Source organism: Dasypus novemcinctus, chromosome 8 (assembly GCF_030445035.2).
Source record: "Dasypus novemcinctus isolate mDasNov1 chromosome 8, mDasNov1.1.hap2, whole genome shotgun sequence".
Taxonomy (NCBI): Eukaryota; Metazoa; Chordata; class Mammalia; order Cingulata; family Dasypodidae; genus Dasypus; species Dasypus novemcinctus.
Window position 1 is genome coordinate 94855147 of NC_080680.1, and position 19026 is coordinate 94874172.

General features: G+C 38.4%; 1 protein-coding gene and 1 pseudogene across 1 annotated transcript; both read right to left on the minus strand.

Annotated features, from left to right (window-relative positions):
- Nucleotides 1-3729: 3729 nt before the first annotated feature.
- Nucleotides 3730-5511, minus strand: LOC101435384 (RNA-binding motif protein, X chromosome-like; annotated as a pseudogene).
- A 5585-nt stretch (nt 5512-11096) lies between these two features.
- On the minus strand, nt 11097-14291 carry LOC101435814 (olfactory receptor 1N1-like). Its single transcript, XM_012528941.2, has 2 exons — nt 14208-14291; nt 11097-12038 (listed from the first exon to the last, which is right to left on the minus strand). Exons 1-2 carry the CDS (start codon nt 14289-14291, stop codon nt 11097-11099), a joined length of 1026 nt encoding a protein of 341 aa, XP_012384395.2.
- Nucleotides 14292-19026: the final 4735 nt, after the last annotated feature.

The following is a 19026-nucleotide window of genomic DNA, read 5'->3' on the forward strand; positions in this document are numbered from 1 at the left end:
TGGGTGGGCTGTGCTTTTTTCATGCAGAGCGGCTCTCCTTTCACGTGGGGCACCCCTACATGGGGGCCTGCATGGCATGGCACTCCTTGCTTGCAGCAGTACTGCACGTGGGCCAGCTTACCACATGGGTCAGGAAGCCCTGAGTATCGAACCCTGGACCCTCCATGTGGTAGGTGGACACTCTTATCAGTTGAGCCACGTCTGTTTCCCATGGCTCAGTTGTTGAGCTTTGGCTTCCCACACATTAGGCCCAGGGTTCAATCCCTGGCACCAGTACCTCAAAAAAAATTTTTTTTAAAAGATATTTTTCTAGCTATTTCTTTTTTATTTTATTTTACTTTTTACTTTTTAAATTATTAGAGAAGTTGTGGATTTATAGAATAATCACACATAAAATACAGGATTCCCATATATACCACTCTATTGTTAAAACCCATTGGTGTGACACATTTGTTACAACTGATGAAAGCACATTTTTATAATTGTATCAGTAATTATAGTCCAAGGTTTTATTTAAGGTTCACTGCATTGTACAGTTCCATGGTTTTTTAATTTAAATTTTTATTCTAGTACTATATATACAATATAACATTTCCCCTTTAATTTTTTTAAAATTTATTTTTATTTCTCTCCCCTTCCTCCCCCCCCCCCCATTGTTTGCTCTCTGTGTCCATTTGCTGTGTGTTCTTCTGTGTCCGCTTACGTTCTTGTAATGCGACACTGGAAAACCGTGTCGCTTTTTTTGTTGCATCATCTTGCTGCATCAGCTGTCTGTGTGTGCGGCACCACACACACACCTGTGTGCGGCACCTGGGTGGGCTGCGCTTTTTTTGCATGGGGCAGCTCTCCTTGTGTGTGGGGCACCCTTACACAGGGGACACCCCTGCGTGGCATGGCACTCTTTGCACATGGCAGCACAGTGCATGGGCCAGCTCACCACATGGGTCAAGAGCCCTGGGTTACAAACCCTGGACACTCCTTATGGTAGGTGGGTGCTCTATCAGTTGAGGCACAACTGCTTGCCAACATTTCCCACATTCTGATAGATATTTTAATACTGTTAATTATGTTCACAATGTTGTGCTACCATCACCACCATCCATTACCAAAACATTTCCATAGTTCCAAATTGAAACAATAAATTCCTATTGTTAAGCCAACCCATCTTGTGGTATTTGTTGTAACAGTCTGGAAACTAAGACACTCAAAAACATTGAAATTGAAATATATAGTAATTTGATACTAATATAGCTAGGCCTGTATTTTTAATGGTATATGGTTTTTCAACTTTTTGTTTCCAGTATTTGTTTTCTTATGTTTTCATGTAAACATTTTTATTAGAGAACTATTTAAGTATATAGGAAAGTATAAGAAACCTAAATAATCTGATAAATTTTTTCCATGTGAACAGACTTACATAACCTATACTCAGATCATGAAACATAAAATGAGCAGCTGCCCAGAATCCCTGATTTGGTCTCCTTTAAGTTATATTCTTCCTGCATTTCCCCCAAACCCGACTTTTAACTCTTTTGATTAGTTTTGCCTATTTTTGTATTTTACATGAATAGAATCTTCCAGTATGTACTCTTTTGTATCAGGCTTCTTTCACCCAACATTAAATTTGTGAGATTCATCTGTAGTTTATGCATTTTAATTATTATGTAGCATTGCATTGTGGGAATACCACTAAATTTATTTGTTGATTTTACTGTTGATATATATTTGAGTTGTTTTCAGCTTTTGGCTATAACAAATAGTACTGTTACGAATATTCTTGTCCCTGTCTTTTTTTTTTTTTTAAGATTTAAGTTTTTTTTTTTAAGCCTTGCAGCTTGTTCCTTTCTTTGCTGTCTCTTTTCTGTGTCCATTCGCTGTGCATTTTTTCTGTATCTGCTTGACTCCCTTGTTGCGTCATCTTGCTGCGCCAGCTCTCCACAGTGCATGGGCTGTCAGGTCTCCGTGGCTAACAGGCCAGCTTGCCTTCACAAGGAGGCACTGGGACGTGAACCCAGGGCCTCCCATATGGTAGATGGGAGCCCAACTGATTGAACCATAGCTGCTTCCCAACTTGTCCCTGTCTTTTGAGTTTTTTTGGGATATATCATTAGTAGTGGAGTTTCTGGATCATAGGATAATGCATATATTAACTTTAGTAGATACTGTGAAATAATTCTGCTGTTGCACTCTCACCAGCAATGTCTAAAAGAAACTTCTGCTTCATACCCTTCCAACATTTATTAGTATTTTCTTTTTTTAGTATGTAGTCATTCTATTGGGTATTGCATTGTGGGGTTTGTTTGTTTTTTTCTTCTTCCTCTTTTCCTCTTCTGCCCTCTGTTTTTTCTGTCTGTGTCCATTTGCTGTGTGATCCTCTGTATCTGTTTCTCTTTTTGTCTTCTTTTCTCATCTTTCTCCTCTGGAATTCACTGGGATTTGATCCTGGGGATCTCTGATATGGAGAGAGATTCCCTGTCAATTTTGCCACCTCAGTTTCTGTTCTCTGCTACCTTCACCTTGCCTCTCCTCTTAGTCTCTCTTCTGTTGCATCATCACCTTACTGCATGACTCACTTGCGTGGGTACTGGCTCACTGCACGGGCACTCAGCTTGCTGTGTGAGCACTTGGCTCACCACACAGGCACTGGCTCACTGCACAGGCACGTTTTCTCTTCTTTTTCAACAGGAGGCCCCAGGGATTGAACCCAGGTCCTCCCATATGGTAGGTGGAGGCCTTATCACTTGAACCACGTCTGCTTCCCATGCATTGTGGTTTAATATGCCTTTCCCTGATGACCAATAATGTTGAGAACCTTTCTCTATGTTTATTGATCCTTTGTATATCCATTTTTGTGACATATCTCTTCAAGTCTTTCCCCCATTATTTTATGAATTGTCCTTCTTTTGCATATAGATTTGTATGAGCTTTTAAAGATTATTTTGGTTACAAGTCCTTTCTCACATATGTATTTGTATATTTTGCATATATATGTATCTATTACAGATAGATACATATATATGTTGCAAATAACTTTGCCCACTCACTGCATTGCCCTTTCACTTTCTGTGGGTTATTATTTTTTGTTGTTGTTTAGGCCAAACTTTTCTTAGTATTCTGTAGTTATTTAACATACACTTAAATGGTCTTATTGGGGTAGGGGGAAACGGGTGGTCATTGCAGATTCCTAAAGAAATGTCAAAAAGCAAAAATATGGCCAGCATTATCCATTTGCCTTTTTGGATTTACTGGATGAATAGCATTTTCCTTACATAAGCATCTGATCACAGTTTTTCATGCTGAGCACATTGAGATTTCGGTTTGAAGATATCCCAAAATTCTGAGTGGCATTACCCCAACCACCCTCTAATATCTGGCTTGTATTGGCAGAAAGATTCATATCTCCATTTGAGATGGCTAGATGTTTGTGGAACCTCTTAGAGGCATGCTTCCTGCATTTACTGAGAAAAATCAGATAGGAAGTGGCCTTTAGGGACATTTTTAGTTGAAAAATTATAACACTAGTTGTAACATTTAACATTTGCTTGTTGAAAGCAATGTCATAAGTCAAATAAAATTAAAAATTTTTTTCTTTTTCCTCACAAGAACATACAAATTATGGAGGGGAATTTAACAGGAAATTTAAAAAAGGTAACACATTTTTTTCTCTTAGTAGTCCTTGGGTAGTTATGACAATTTCCCCTTTTTGTTTCTTTATTTGAACAGGGATTTTCATCCATAATTTTGTTTGTTTTTAGCATCTTCTTCTGCCTCCCCTTTGTCAGATTGGCTACCTTCATGACCACCACATCTTAGTACTCCGTGATTTGGAATACTATAGGAATCATGTGGGGGAGGGGACACCCTTTCCTCAGGAAGGGAAGCCCTCTTTTTGGTCTGTCAGTCCAATCATGACCACTTGAGTAGAGATCACTTTGGCTGCTTGAGGAACTGTCTCGACTTCTACCATATATGTCACATGAGCTTCTGTAGTCACCATAGCAACTGCTACCACCATAAGATGGTGGGGGCCTTCCCCATGTAGGCACTATGTGAGTCACCATAACTCTCATATGAATCTCTATAGGACCCTCCCCTTGGATGACCTGAATACTCTTTTTTTTTTTTTTTTAGAGTTCTGATTTTTAATTTATTTTGGAAAAGATCAGTAGCAACTGACTTAAGTAATTATAAACCCACCCAAAACACCAGTATCTAGAATACATCACTGTGGCTGTTTACTTTTTCACTTAACCAATTTAAATACTATTATTTCGTTTATATTGGATTTTCCAAGCTAAATTCTTTTTTTTTTCCTCACCGTCTCCACCAAACGTCAGTAAAAATATTTCAGCCACAGAAAGTATTAATCCTTGAAGTTCACTTTCAGCTTCATTTGTTCTAGGGCAGCTTCAACGAAAACGTGGTCCCAGCATAGTTGATTTTATCCGAAAATTTTCGTTTGCTTTTCTTCCCGAGGGGTTGTTTAGTTTTGCTTAAAAACAACCCCTGGGACCACAAAAAGAATTAGAAAGGGAGGGGCCAGTACAAGTCGATTTCTCTAGAAGCCCAGGAAAGTCCAGGTACCTGGAAACGTTTACTTCTGTCGGTTTTTTTTTTTTTTTAATTAAAAAAGTGTAATTTCTAAGATGTTAGAAACGAGCCCGGAAACGAAGCTATGACTCCGGCTGCCGAGCAAGGCGCCACCTGAATACTCTTGATCACAACCATAGCCATCTCTATCATTATAGCCTCTTGATGGACAGTCATCACATGAACTGGAATGGCCATAGTCACGGTACGTATAATCTCTTGGTGGTGGTTCATAATCTCTGTGTCATGAGAACTTGGGTAACTTCTGCTTGAATAGCAGTCTTTAGTAGAATATCCATCATCTCTTGGGGACAAATAAACATCTGTTTGAGAGGGCAGGGGTTCCGTTCTTAGTGGGCTTCCATAACCATCTCTTCCTTGTGATAAAGGAGCTCTCCTTCCCATTCCACTGCTGCTGCAAAGTGATCCTGATTGGGCAGATCTTTTAGGAGGAGGACCCCCACTTTTTGGTGGTGGTCCTCTTTTTACTGGCAGTGGTCCCCTGGAAAAACTCATGTTAAAATTCATGGAATAGCCACCATCATCCATGTGCCCTCCATATGAGGGACGTTCCCTGGTTCCTCCACTTCTTCCTTTTCTGCCTCTAAAACTTCTAGAAGGGCCTCTGTTTCTTGCAGATAGAAGTGGTCCATGTCTACCATTTTCAAATGATGGTTTCCACTTTGATGGCTTTTCCATCCAAGGACTTTCCATTCCTGTCACTGACTGCATCCTTGGTATCTGCCAGGCTTACAATGAGGACAAAAGCAAAACCTCTCAATTTGTTGGTTTCATGGTCTTTCATCAAGAGTACTTCCACTATTCTTCCATATTTGCCAAATACTGCTTCAAGGGCTTTCTTATTTGTTTCTGTACTGAGCCAACAATGAAGAGCTTTCCTGGATGATGTACTTCAACCATTTTTTTTCCCATAGAAGGAGGGGTAATGACGGTTTCAAACTTCTAGGAGTGCATAGACAGGTGCGTCTTAGTGGCTCAGCACTTGAGAGGGCTGCCTGGTTGGGTGGGTGGACAGGAGTGGGAAGCACTACTGGGCAACTGTGGGTCTTTTGGTGAAGAAAATATCTTACTTTCTATGTAATCCAATTTATTTTTACTTCATGATTTTTTATTCTATTTAAGAGAAGTTTGCTTACTCCAAGTTTGTGATGATATTCTTTTTATTTTTCTTTTGAAATCTTTGTTTTACCTTTTGAATTTATACCTATAATCTATTTATGATTGACATTTATATATGGTGTGAGGTAAAGGTCAAGATGATGTAAGAATCATGATTCTTACAATTAGATATCTAATTGAACTATCATCATTTATAGAAAAGTCCATCTTCTCTTCACTGCACTACAGGGTCACTTTCATCTTACATCAGATGATTGTATATGTGTTTCTAGAATCTTTATTAGTCTGTGTAAGTTCTTTATTAATATTGGGCTATTTAGAATTTCTATTTATTTTTGTGTCAATTTATTAAGCATTTTATTTCAAGGAATTTTCCTATTTTATTTAAATTATTAAATGTATTATGTAAAGTTACTCACAATATCTTTCTGATATCTTTATTTAATTTTTTAAAAAGTTTTTCATTGTGTCTTTATTCACATTAATTTATTATGTCATTGATGTGGAGACAGTGGCCACAGGAGTTGCTAAAGGCAGGGAGAGGGAAAAAGAGGTGTGATATTGGGATATTTTGGGACTTGGAGGTGTCCTCAATGATATTGCAGGGATAGATGCAGGACATTATATATCTTGCCATAACCCACTGAATGGACTGGGAGGCAGTATAAACTACAACATAAACTATAATCCATGTTGTGTAGCAGTGCTCCAAAATGTATTCATCAAATGCAACAAATGTACCACACTAATGAAAGAAGTTGTCGATGTGGGAGGAGAGGGGGGTGTGGGGAGTAGGGTATATAGGAACCTCTTATATATACATATATATATATTTTAAAAGATTTATTTATATATTTATTTCACTCCCCTCGCCCCCACCCCATTTGTGTGTTCTCTGTGTTTTTTTGCTGTGTCTTCTTTGTCCGCTTCTGTTGTTGTCAGTGGCACGGGAATCTGTGTTTCTTTTGGTTGCAGTCATCTTGCTGTGTCAGCTCTCTGTGTGTGTGGCACCATTCCTGGGCAGGCTGCACTTTCTGTTGCGCTGGGCGGCTCTCCTTACGGGGCACACTCCTTGCGCATGGGGTTCCCCTACGTGGGGGACACCCCTGCATGTCAGGGCACTCCTTGCGCACATCAGCACTGCACATGGGCCAGCTCCACATGGGTCAAGGAGGCCTGGGGTTTGAACCGTGGACCTCCCATGTGATAGACAGATGCCCTAACCACTGGGCCAAGTCCGCTGTCCCTCATATTTTTTAATGTAACATTTTATGTGATCTGTGTATCTTAAAAAAAGATAATAAAAATATAATAAAGCAAAAAAATGTATTTATTTTAAAGATCCTATAAAGAGACAACCCATTCACGTGGGATAGAAGCCACCCTTCTCAGCATGGTATATATATTTTTAAGCAGTATTTCTTATAGGAATCTTATTGATCACACAGTAGTTTATAAGAATGTCAGGTATAATGACATACACAATGTAACAAGACAGGCTGATTAAGAATTTACATAATGTGGTAAAAATATTCATATTGAAAGTCAGCAATGTGGACAGAGGCATGTGGACAGAGGAAGTGAGGAGGCTGCAGAGTCCTTCAAGGCTGGGCCCGAGTGCCCACAGGAGCAAGACTGTTTTCCTGCCCAACAGTAAACCATTTCCACTAAGAAATACAAGCATTCCACATACATCCTAATACACAGAATAAATGCTAACCTGCTACATATTCAGTCTAAATTGACATAATTGTGATTATTCTGTGATACTCCTATGAAAATAGTAAATAGTAAATCCAATTGAAGTAGCAGAAAGCACCAAGTCACTTATTCTGCCTAGAATTTGGAAGAGGTTTAATTCTTGACATTAGTATTGTAAAGAGCTATTCTTTTCTACGTTTTCTTCACAATTGACATGCATTTAAGAGTAGAAGAATTCTGATGGTTGGTTCAGCTAACAGTGATAAGTACTCTTAAAAATGTGAGAAATATTTCATAACATTTTAGTTGCACACTTAACAGATAACATGAATAACCTAAAGCTTTAAACCAAAAGGTAGACGGGAGTACATTTGGATTTTAATGCTTGAGTTTTTTTTTTTTAATGCTTGAGTTTTAGTCTCAACCATTGTCCTAATGAAAGTAATACAACTGTTTGTTTATTTACCAAATCATGTAGTAGTTTGAGTTCTCAGAGAAAATCCAAAATAAAAAAATGCCACTTCTTTTTTCTCTTGGGCTTTTTTAGAAAATTGACCAAAATTTTAAGTTACTTAAGATTTCAACAAAGGCATCATGTTTTTCTGCATGTAACTGTCTAGAAAACAAACCAAGGCAGCAGCTTGGTGTTTTATCAAATTTCCTAGTGCTAAAAGAGCCCTGACTTTGTGTATATCCTACTAAGAATTGGGAGCATTGAACTGCAACTCAGAGTCAAAATTGTTTTTTTTATACCTCCATGTACCTTGCTTTGCTCCAAATTTTATAGCAAATGATTTTCTGAGGGTTATGCTTGACAAGATCACCTTAAGGATCCTTCTATGGAGATTTCTCTAGCTGAATGAAAATCCTTCTCTAAAAAACTGGCAGTTTCTGTGAACCTCAAGAGAAGACAATTTCTCTCTCAATGCCTTTAAGTTACTTCTCAAATTGCAAGTTCCTATTGGGAAAAAATGCATTAAAATAACTTGAAGAGATCTTTTACTGGCAACTTAAAATGCAAAGTATTTTATTTTAAAACTTCTAAAATATAAGGTCAGAATGCTCTAGGTAAAATAATATAGTTTTCCAAAGCTGAACTTGCTCATTTGGAGCTTAGTTTTTCTGCTTGAAATACAAAACCAGCTTCCTAAAAATCCTAGATGGGAACACTATTCTTTGATGACCTGTGATTAGATGACCAAACAATTTCAGTTGGTAACATCCCCCACACTTTTTTTTGCCTCCATGTGGGCTTTAAAAATTCTAGAGTAGATGTTTCTGCCAAACTTACACCAGCAAATTCATTCCAAATGTCTCCTGAGAGGCATATACCGTATACAGGAATCCATCTTCATCCTTATTGCTTTCATACACTTCATAAATGGGTATGGAAACGCTTACCATGCTTCCTTTCTTTATGCTCCCATCCTCCGAGCTTGGAGGGCTATAATGGGCTAGAAGAAACCCTATATCTTGCTCTGCTGTCTTTTGTACCCAGCTTTCTCTTTAACACCCTCTTCTACCATTTATATTTCTTCTGCTTCTTAACCTTCCTTCCAAAGAACTTTCCTCAAAGTTTTTCTTAGGAAAAGAACAGTTATTGCACAATGTCCCCTCAATATTGCTAGAGAAAAGTATAGATATCAGGAGGTTGAATGGAGACAAGTCCTAAGAGTAAGTGAAAAAGTATATATAATTGAAGCTATGGGATCTTTCTCAACAAATAAATAACAAATTGAAAAAGATAAAAAGATAATGATACAAGAATTGTAACTAACATACCACACTAATACAAGGTATTACTAATAGGGTGGTATATGGGAACTCTGTATTTTATGACTGATTTTTCTGTAAACCTGCAATTTATCTAATAATATAAAACATAACAAAACAAAATAATCAACATTCCTTAGGATAACGTCATTAAGAAGATAGATATTAGAGATCTAAATGGACAATCAACAAAGAGTAGTGTCACAGAACCCAAAGGAATAGAACTTTCAAACAGTTAACCACAATAGCGCAATAGAAAGGTCTGTTATATGAGAACTGAAGGTTGTATATTGTAAAACCAATGTGAATTACGATTATGTATATTTCTTGAGAAGATTCACCATAGTTGATAAAGACAGAAGTTCAATTTCAATGAATTCCACAGTAAATACAAAGTAAGGAAGTAGAGATTGAGGTTGCTTTACTATTTAAAGAATTTTCTCCAAGAATATAAACCATATTAAGAAGAAACCCAATTCCTATCCCCATGAAGCTTATTGTCAAATGATGCATTATCCAGCAAACTATTACATGAGCTATATTTATAAATTTAAAATTTTCTAGTAGGCACATTAAAAGTGAAAAGAAACAGGTTAAATTATAATAGTATTTTTTTTGTGTGTGTGTGTGAAATATGGGGGCCAGGGATTGAACCCAGGACCTCCTATGTGGGAAGTCACCATACAACCACTCAGCTACATTGGCTCCCCTGAGTTGATTTATTCATTCGTTTTTTGTTCTTGTTGATTTTTTTTTAGGAGGCACCAGAACCGAACCTAGGAACTCCCATATGGGAAGTAGACTCTCAAATGCTTGAGCTATATGTGCTCCCTGATATATTTTATTTAACCCTTTATTTTAAAATGCTATTGTTTCAACATGTCATCAATATAAAATATTATTAATGAGAAAAAGATAATGAGTAAAATATTAACTGTGGTTATCTTTAAATAAAGGGAAGGGTAAATGGTCTTTTTTCTAGTTCTTTATAGACTAGCACACTTTGTTTATCATTAGAGGCACATAAAATAAACTAAAGTTTAAAAACTAAAGATAAAAGATTTGTTATGATAACTAATAAACACTCATTACTTGAGTCTTAGATCTAATCCAAGTTGTACGATTTTAGGCCAGTCCTCTGATATATTTGTCCCTAGACGACTCCTCTAGATTTATTGTGGTTCTCTTAATCCCAGCAATTATTGTGTCATATTAGTCTAGACTTTTCATGTGGAGCTCAATCCCTCTGAGTGAATTTCTTCCAAAGCTGGGCATGGACTAGTCCATGAAACTCAGAGCACTTGACCTTGCTCAGGTCTAGTAGCAGTCCTCGTAATTGGTGGGAATTGTTAGTTATACTCTGAACTGTTAATGACACTTTATCCTAGAATCTAAGTTTTGGGCAATGGTTGTTCCTAATTCTCTGTAGTTTGAATATACTTGGATACTTGTACCCATTAAATCAAGAAACCCTATAGCAGGAGTTCTTAACAAGGGATCCATGAGCTTGAATTTAAATTAAAATAAATTATTCTTATGGGGACCAGTTGGTGTGGGTGTGATATATTTATTAAGTAATGCACAGTACAGTGTGGACTTAGTAAGGGGTCTATGGTTTTCACCTGCCTAGCAAAGGGGTCTATGGAACAAAAAATGGTTAAGAAACCCTGCCCTATAGGGATTGCCGACCACTCCCTTTAACCAGACTGAAGCTCTGTCCTTGTTGAGTTGCTTCTATTTCAGCTCTTCCAAGTCAGTCTCCTTTTGTTTCATCTGCTTGTGATGATAGGCATCCATCCTGCCTTGAATGTGAGACTTTCAAATTTATAATGAATAAATCCAGGGAGAAAGGCATATCTAAAAGTCTGGACATCAAGTCTGGGAAGGACTATTTATGGAGTAGAGCCTTTACCCCAGCTCAGGAGTCTCCACAAAGCTCTCTTCATGTTCTTGTTCCGCAGGCTGTAGATAAAGGGATTCAGCATGGGGGTGACCATTGTGTATATCACAGATGCCACCATTCCAGGCTTTGCTGAGTAGGAGGACGAGGGCTGGAAATATACCAGAAAGAGGGTCCCGTAGAAGAGAATGACCACTGTCAGATGAGAGCCACAGGTAGAGAAGACTTTGTACTTCCCCCCAGCAGAGGGGATCTTGAGGATGGTGTGGATGATGTGGACATAAGAGACCAGGACACAGGTGAGAGGGACCACACCTGAAAGGCCTGAATTAAAAAATATCATAACCTGAAAGATATGGGTATCTGAACAGGCAAGCTTGAGGAGTGGGAGAAGATCACAGAAAAAATGAGGGATGGAATTGGAAGCACAAAAGGAGACTTGAGCCATCATCAGAGTGGATGAGAAGGCCAGGAGGTGGGAGCAGAGCCAGGATGCAGCCACCATCAGCAGGCAGCGCTGGGGCCGCATGATCATGCTGTAGTGGAGAGGAAGGCAGATGGCCACATAGCGGTCGTAGGCCATCACAGCCAGCAGGAAGTCATCCAGCAGGGTCAATGCCATGAAGAAGTACATCTGCACGAGGCACCCAGTGTAGGAGATAGTGTGGTGCTGTGCCTGGATGTTCACCAGCACTTTGGGGACAATGGTACAGGTAATGCAGGTATCAACAAAGGACAGGTTGACCAAGAAGAAATACATGGGTGTATGGAGGTGAGTGTCAGAGCCAATGACTAGGATAATGAGCAGGTTTCCCAACATGGTGACCAGGTATGTGGCCAAAAAGAGCCTGAAAAGGAGAGGCTGCTGCTCTGGTTGCTCAGAGAAGCCCACGAGGAGGAAGACAGAGATGCTGGTTTGGTTTCTAATTTCCTTCTAAGGAAGAGAAATTAGAGAAAAATATGGCTTAAATAAAGCTAGGCTTTAAAAGTTAGAGTCCAAGGACTTCAGTCTGTTTTTCTCCATTCCCTGAATAGGTCTCTGAGATTCACAAATGGCTGTAGCTGTAAGCGTGAAAATATGTACAAGTATGAGGAGTACGGACTATTAACAAATTGTGAAGGGGTTTGGTTTGGGTTCTAGATTCCTATCTCATGGTAAGTTTTCCCTATGGATTGCCTAAATGAGGCCTAAGTGGTATTCACCTGGAAAGAACCTCTGCAAGTTTTAATTCCTCTTTTTTTTTTTTTAACCTTAGAATAACAGTTTCAACTTCATTGCTTTATTATGGAGCTCAATTTACTGCAAATACTAGTATTTAGAGAGCATAAGGGATCCTCTCTGTGTGAGTGTGCTTATTGAGGGAGATGCACAGAAGAATCATCCTGCAGAGGAGACAGCTGAGACTTGGCATCTTGCCATGTATTGATAGTGCTCTGGCTGTTTTTGCATTTGAAGACCATTCCAATGTGTTACTGTGGCTATGGGAATGTTGAAAACTGAAAAACACTTGAGCATAAAGGGCTCATCAATCTTATTTTCCTCATCAACATCAACATTATCAGTCTTATGATCATGGGTTTTGGTATTTCGGAAACCTATGGAAATCCTTTCTCTGTCTCTTATTTAAGTAGACTTGGACAAGTTACTACTTTATAAAGTCTTAAAAGTTATAATTGGATAGCATATGCTATTTAACTAGGGAAGTTTTTCTATAAGGGTATTGATTGTTATTTTTTGTTTATTAGCAATTGATGAAACATGAGCTTAGGACATGTGATGCAATGGATAGCAATAGAGCTTTCCAGCTCTGATCCCCATACCTTTTAAACCTTGAGAAATGCCTACCCTGTTTGAGCCTTGCTTACCTTGTCTGTAAGAATTAGATAATAACCCAAGCTCATAGGGATATTAAGGATACCAAATGCTAAAATCGGTTGAATTTTTTTCATGAACCAGGAGGTGCAATCAGAAGGAGAGATTCCAACTTTCCTGTTTGATGGTGTGTAGGAACAAATGTAATGAACTCTCAGTGGGAGCACATGCTATCGTCAAACCTGTTTAGTATAGTGATTAAAAGTACCTCTCTTCCTGTCTGACAGATCTGCTCTACTCTTTACTTTCTTTGTGCTTTTGAGAAAGTCACTTAACTTTTCTGGGTTCGGTTTCCAGTGTTTAGATGTGGAGATAATAGAATCTACTGTATGGCATAGTTATGAGGATTAAATTAGATAATGATTGTAAAATATTTGAGGTGCTCAATTAATATTAGCCATTATTGTTATTTTTCTTGTTAGATCCATGAAATTGCTTTACTCTGTGTTAAGGTTACTGCTTGAGGGTTGGGCTTGTAAATTGTGAGGTTTCATATTGAGTCATCATTGTCATCATTGTCTTCATCATATTATCATCATCATCATTATCATCATGAGTACCACCTTGAGTGTTTATGTCTCTACTTATAACTCTCCGTGTCAGAGCATTAACTTTGGCATCTCAAACCAAGTATAAACTTTGTTAAAGAACTTAATTATCACAGAGTGGATGTAGCTCAGTGGTTGAGTACCTGCCTTGCATGTATGAGGTTCTGGGTTCAATCCCCGATACCTCCGAAAGGAAAAGAAAAGTACTTAATTATCAAACCCCTGTATATTAACTGTAAATTGAGTAAAAATAATTCTATTGCATTCAGTTATCAGAAGTACAAGTTAAAAAAGAAGGAGGTGGATGGGTTGGGATATCTAAATAGAGGAGTAAATTACCACTGTTGATCTAGTATGTAGGTGAGAGTGATTATGAGATCCATCTCTGTCTGAATGGACTGGGAGTGAATTATTGCATAGATGCTAGTTCCTGTTAATTGATGGGGCTTGGGGAAGGATGATCTGAGATTCATTTTCCAAAATAACCTTAGGCTGGACTCTCAGAAACCTGATGAACACTGCGGGCAGGCATCCCTTATGGTAATCAGAAAATGACTGGCAGTAAGAAAGGAGGAAAATGTAGGGGAAAAGATAAAAGGTATAGTGTCTATGAGTGGTGTGTATGTGTATGACTGGCCAAGACTCTGCTCCTTGCCTTCCATCTCTATGTCTCAGTTCTTACCTGGAGATGCTGGTCAGCCTCGGTCCCTGTCACTATCACCAAAGAGATTGAGTTTTTCATGCCTTTGTCTTTCCACAAAGACATGGCTGGAGCTTCAGAGCACTCCTCTCTCTACAGCAGCAGCACAGATTGAAGACTCCAGACTGGAGCGACACCCCAGGCATAGAAGCCAGGAGGAGCTGTTGGCTTTTCACATGGAATGTCTCCTGGGACCAAATCCCAGAACTCCTAGTTAGACAAGATAGAACAATTATCCAACCTCTCAGATGCCCACTCTGCTTCTAATTGAGAAGGGGCTTAGGTCTCATGAAGCAGATGAATGGAGCTATCTTGCTTGCAGTTGCAGATACTCTCTGTTTCTTGGGATGGGCATTGCCCATCATCATCTCCTTGTTAGTTGTCCTGGGTGAGCCCAATGAACTGGAGAGTAGGTGTTGCAACTCAGCTAAAATTCAGGGCTCAACTGACACATGGACAGACCAAAGATTTAAGTTTCTGGGGCATATATTTATACAGTATAGTGTTATTTATGGGTTCAAATAAAAGGGGCAGAAGAGCCAAGTGTAGAGAACCTATAAATGAGGTTCTCTACATATGACTAGGGTATATTTCTTAATATTTATTTGTAAGTGCCCTTTATATATTCTAAATATAAGTTCCTTATCAACTATGATTTACAAATATTTTCTCCTATTCCATGGATTATCTTTTTCACTTTCTTATAGTATGTTTTGATGCATATCCTCTTCAACACTTATTTTTCATTTTAAAAATAACAGTCATCCTAGTAGGTGTTAAATGGAATTTTCTCCAGTTCTGTAGCTTGTCTTTTCACTCTGTCAATAATGTCTTTTGCTACATAATTAAAAAAAATTTTGATGAAGTTCAATTTATCTATTATTCTTTTGTTCCCTGTGCTTTTGGCATCATATCCTTGCCAAATCCAAGGTTATGAAGATTTACGCCTATGTTTATGGTTTTAGCTTTTTATATTTATGTGGTTGACTGATTTTGAATTAATTTTTGTATATGGTAAGAAGTAGTGGTTCAAGTATATGATTCTTTTTGATGTTATTCTATGAGGAATTTTTTTCTTAATTTCAATTTTGGATTGTTCACTGCTAATAATATACATAAGTACACTGACTTATGTAAATTGATCTGTTATCCTGCTGAACTTGTTCATTAACTGTAATTTTTTTTTTTGGATTCTTTAGGCTTTCTCTCTATAAGATCAAGTATCTTCAAATGGAGATAGTTTTATTTCTTCCTTTCTGATCTATAGGCCTTTTATTTCTTTTTCTTGCCTAATTGCCTCAATTAGACATGATATCTTGTCTGGTTTTGGTGTCTGGATAATACTGATCTCAGAATGAGTTATGTTTTATTACCTTCTCTTCTGTTTTTGGAAGAGTTTAGAAGTGAATCATGTCAATTCTTTTTAAAATCTTTGGTAGAATTCAACACTGAAGTGATTTGGTTCTGAGCTTTACTTGTGATAAGTTTTTTCTTTTATTACTAACTCAATCACTTTGCTTGTTTCAGTTCTGTTCAGATTTTCTATTTATTCTTGAGTTATTTTTAGTGGATTTTGTCTTTCAATGATTTTGTCCATTTCATCTAGTTTGTCTAATTTGTTGGCATGCAGTTTTCTTCATAGTATTTCCTTATAAGCCTTTACATGTCTTTGAGATAAGGAGAAATGTCCCTTGTTTTACTCCTGATTTTGGTGATGTGAATCTTCTCTCATTTCTTGACCATTATAGCTACAGGGTTGTTAATTTTATTGATACTATTTCAAAGAGCCAATATTTGATTTTGCTGAATTTCTCTTTTTAAAAAATTCTGTAATTCATTTTTTTTCTACTCTAATCTTTGTTATTTCCTTCCTGATGCTTGGTTTGGGTTTAGTTTGCTCTTCTTTTCCTAGTTTCTGAAGGTGGAGGGTAAGGTTTTAATTTGAGAGCCTTCTTCTTAATATAGGTGTTCACAGCTATAAAGTTCTCTCTGAGTACTGCCGTACTTGAATCTTACAAATTTTAGTACATTGTGTTTTCATTTCCATTCATTTAAGTGTATTTTCTAGTTTCCCTGGTGATCTCTTCTTTAACACATTGGTTATATAGGAGTGTGTAGTAATTGCTACATATGATGGTTCATTTCACCTGTCAACTTGGTTAGGTTGTGATGTCCAGTTGTTTGGTCAAGGGTATTTCATGCATTTAAATTATTAGTCAATTGATTGCATCTCTGGCTGATTACATCTACAATCACAAAAGAAGATCATCTTCAACAATGAGAGAAATTTCCTCATCCAATCAGTTGAAGTCCTTAATGGGAAAATTGATTTCAGTGGTCAGAAAGAAGAATTTCTATCTCTACTCCAGACACTAATTTCTCCTGGGGAATTCATCATGACATTCATCAGAGTTCTCAAATTTGTGGCTTTTCCTGAGGAATTAAATGTCACGTTCAATGAGTATCAAACTTCAATTTCTATGGAATTGAGACTTGCCAATACTCATGGTTGTATGAGCAAATTCCTATAAATCTTTTTTTTAAAGATTTATTTATTTATTTCTCTCCCCTTCCCCCCTCCTCCTCCAGTTGTCTGTTCTCTGTGTCTATTTGCTGCATCTTCTTTGTCCGCTTCTGTTGTCGTCAGCGGCACGGGAATCTGTGTTTCTTTTTGTTGTATCATCTTGTTGTGTCAGCTCTCTGTGTGTGTGGCACCATTCCTGTGCAGGCTGCACTTTCTTTCGTGCTGGGCGGCTCTCCCTACGGGGCGCATTCCTTGTGCGTGGGCTCCCCTACGCGGGGGACACCCCTGCGTGGCACGGCACTCCTTGCGCACATCAGCACTGCGCATGGGCCAGCTCCATATGGGTCAAGGAGGCCCGGGGTCTGAACCGCGGACCTCCCATATGGTAGATGGACGCTCTAACCACTGGGCAAAGTCCGCTGCCTAAATATCTTAATACTTACAAATATATATGGTTAGTTCTGTTCTGATGGAGTACCCTGACTAATATACCACATATTTGTGAATTTTCCAGTTTTCCTTTTGTTATTGATTTGTAATTTCATTCTATTTTATTAGGTGAATATACTTTGTTTTATTTTAATACTTTAAATTCATTGAGACTTGCTTTATGACTCAACATATTGTATATCCTAGGGAAGGTTCCATGTTGACAAGAATGTGTGCTCTGCTATTGTTTGGTGAAATGTTCTATAGTCAGCTATTAAATCTATGTGTTGTATAGTGTTGTTCATGTCTTCTTTTTCCTTGCTGATCTTCTGTCTAGTTATTCTATCCACTATAAAAGGTAGAATATTGAAGTCTTCTTTTATAATCATTGAATTGTCTGTTTCTCTCTTTAAGTATGTTAGTTGTTGCCACATGTATTTTGGGGAATTGTTGTTACGTTTATAATTTTTATATATTTTGATGTTTGTAATTTTTATACATATTTAGAATTGTCATAGCTTATTTTTTAATTTTTTAATTGTATTTTTTGAAGATAAATAGATCACAAAAAATGTTACATTAAAAAATATGAGGTTCCCATATACCCCCCCCCCCCGCCACCTCACCCCGCTCCTCCCACATCAGCAACCTCTTTCATCATTGTGGCACTTTCATTGCATTTGGTGTATACATTTTGGAGCACAGCTGCACTGCATGGATAATAGTTTACATTGTAGTTTACACTCTCCTCCAGTCCATTCAGTAGGTTATGCAGGATATATGATGTCCAGCACCTGTCCCTGCAATATCATTCAGGACAACTCCAAGTCTCAAAAATGCACCCATATCACATCTCTTCTTCCCTCTCCCTGCTCTCAGCAACTACCATGGCCACTTTCTCCACATCAATGCTACAATTTCTTCCATTACTAATTGCTATAGTTCCAAAGTAGAATACCAGCAAGTCCACTCTAATTCATATTTTATTCCTCCATCCTGTGGACCCTGGGATGGTGATGTCCACTCCACCTCTAAATTGAGAGGGGGCTTAGATCACACATGGTTGATGGATGTGATTCTCCTGCTTGCAGCTGTAGGCACTCTCGATTCCCTTGTATGGTGGTTGACCATCTTCACTTCACTGTTAGCTGACCTGGGTAAGTCCAATGAACCAGAAAGTAGGAGTCAGCACTCTGCTGAGGCTCAGGGTCCAGCTGGCATGGGCAGTCTACAGATTGAAGTCTCCTGAGTATACACCAACCCCAGCCCCAACCACAGGTTCAGTAAAATTGACAGAAGAGGCATGTGTAGAAAGGTCACATCTGAGTCCAACTCCATCACATCCAGGAACACAAATTCCAAAGTAGGGCCCACTGACAAGGCACTGATCTCCAGAGCTATCTGCCATCACCATAGAACCTGTGTGTCTCTGTAGCCCTCAGGAGCACCAGTACCTGGGGTTGTATCTACTTTGTTGTCTCTGGGATCCTGCTGAGGTGTGCATAAGCGTGACCCTTCTGATGACCTCCCAACTCTTTTTTGAAGACTCTTAGCCATATAAACTCATTTGTTTTTACCATTTCCCCCTTTTGATCAAGGTTTTTTTCTACTTGCATCACCAGTTAGTGATTGGTAGTAATCCCTGGGTGCCAGGGAGTCTTGTCCCACAGTGGGGGGAAGGTAATGCGTTTACATGCTGAGTTTGGCTTAGAGAGTGGCCACACTTGAGCTACATGGAGGCCCTCAGGAGGTAACTCTTAGGCACCCTGCAGCTCTAGGCCTAGTTGAAATTTCAGGCACACAGGCTCATAAGCATTGTCATCAGTATCAGGGGCTCATCCTTGGATC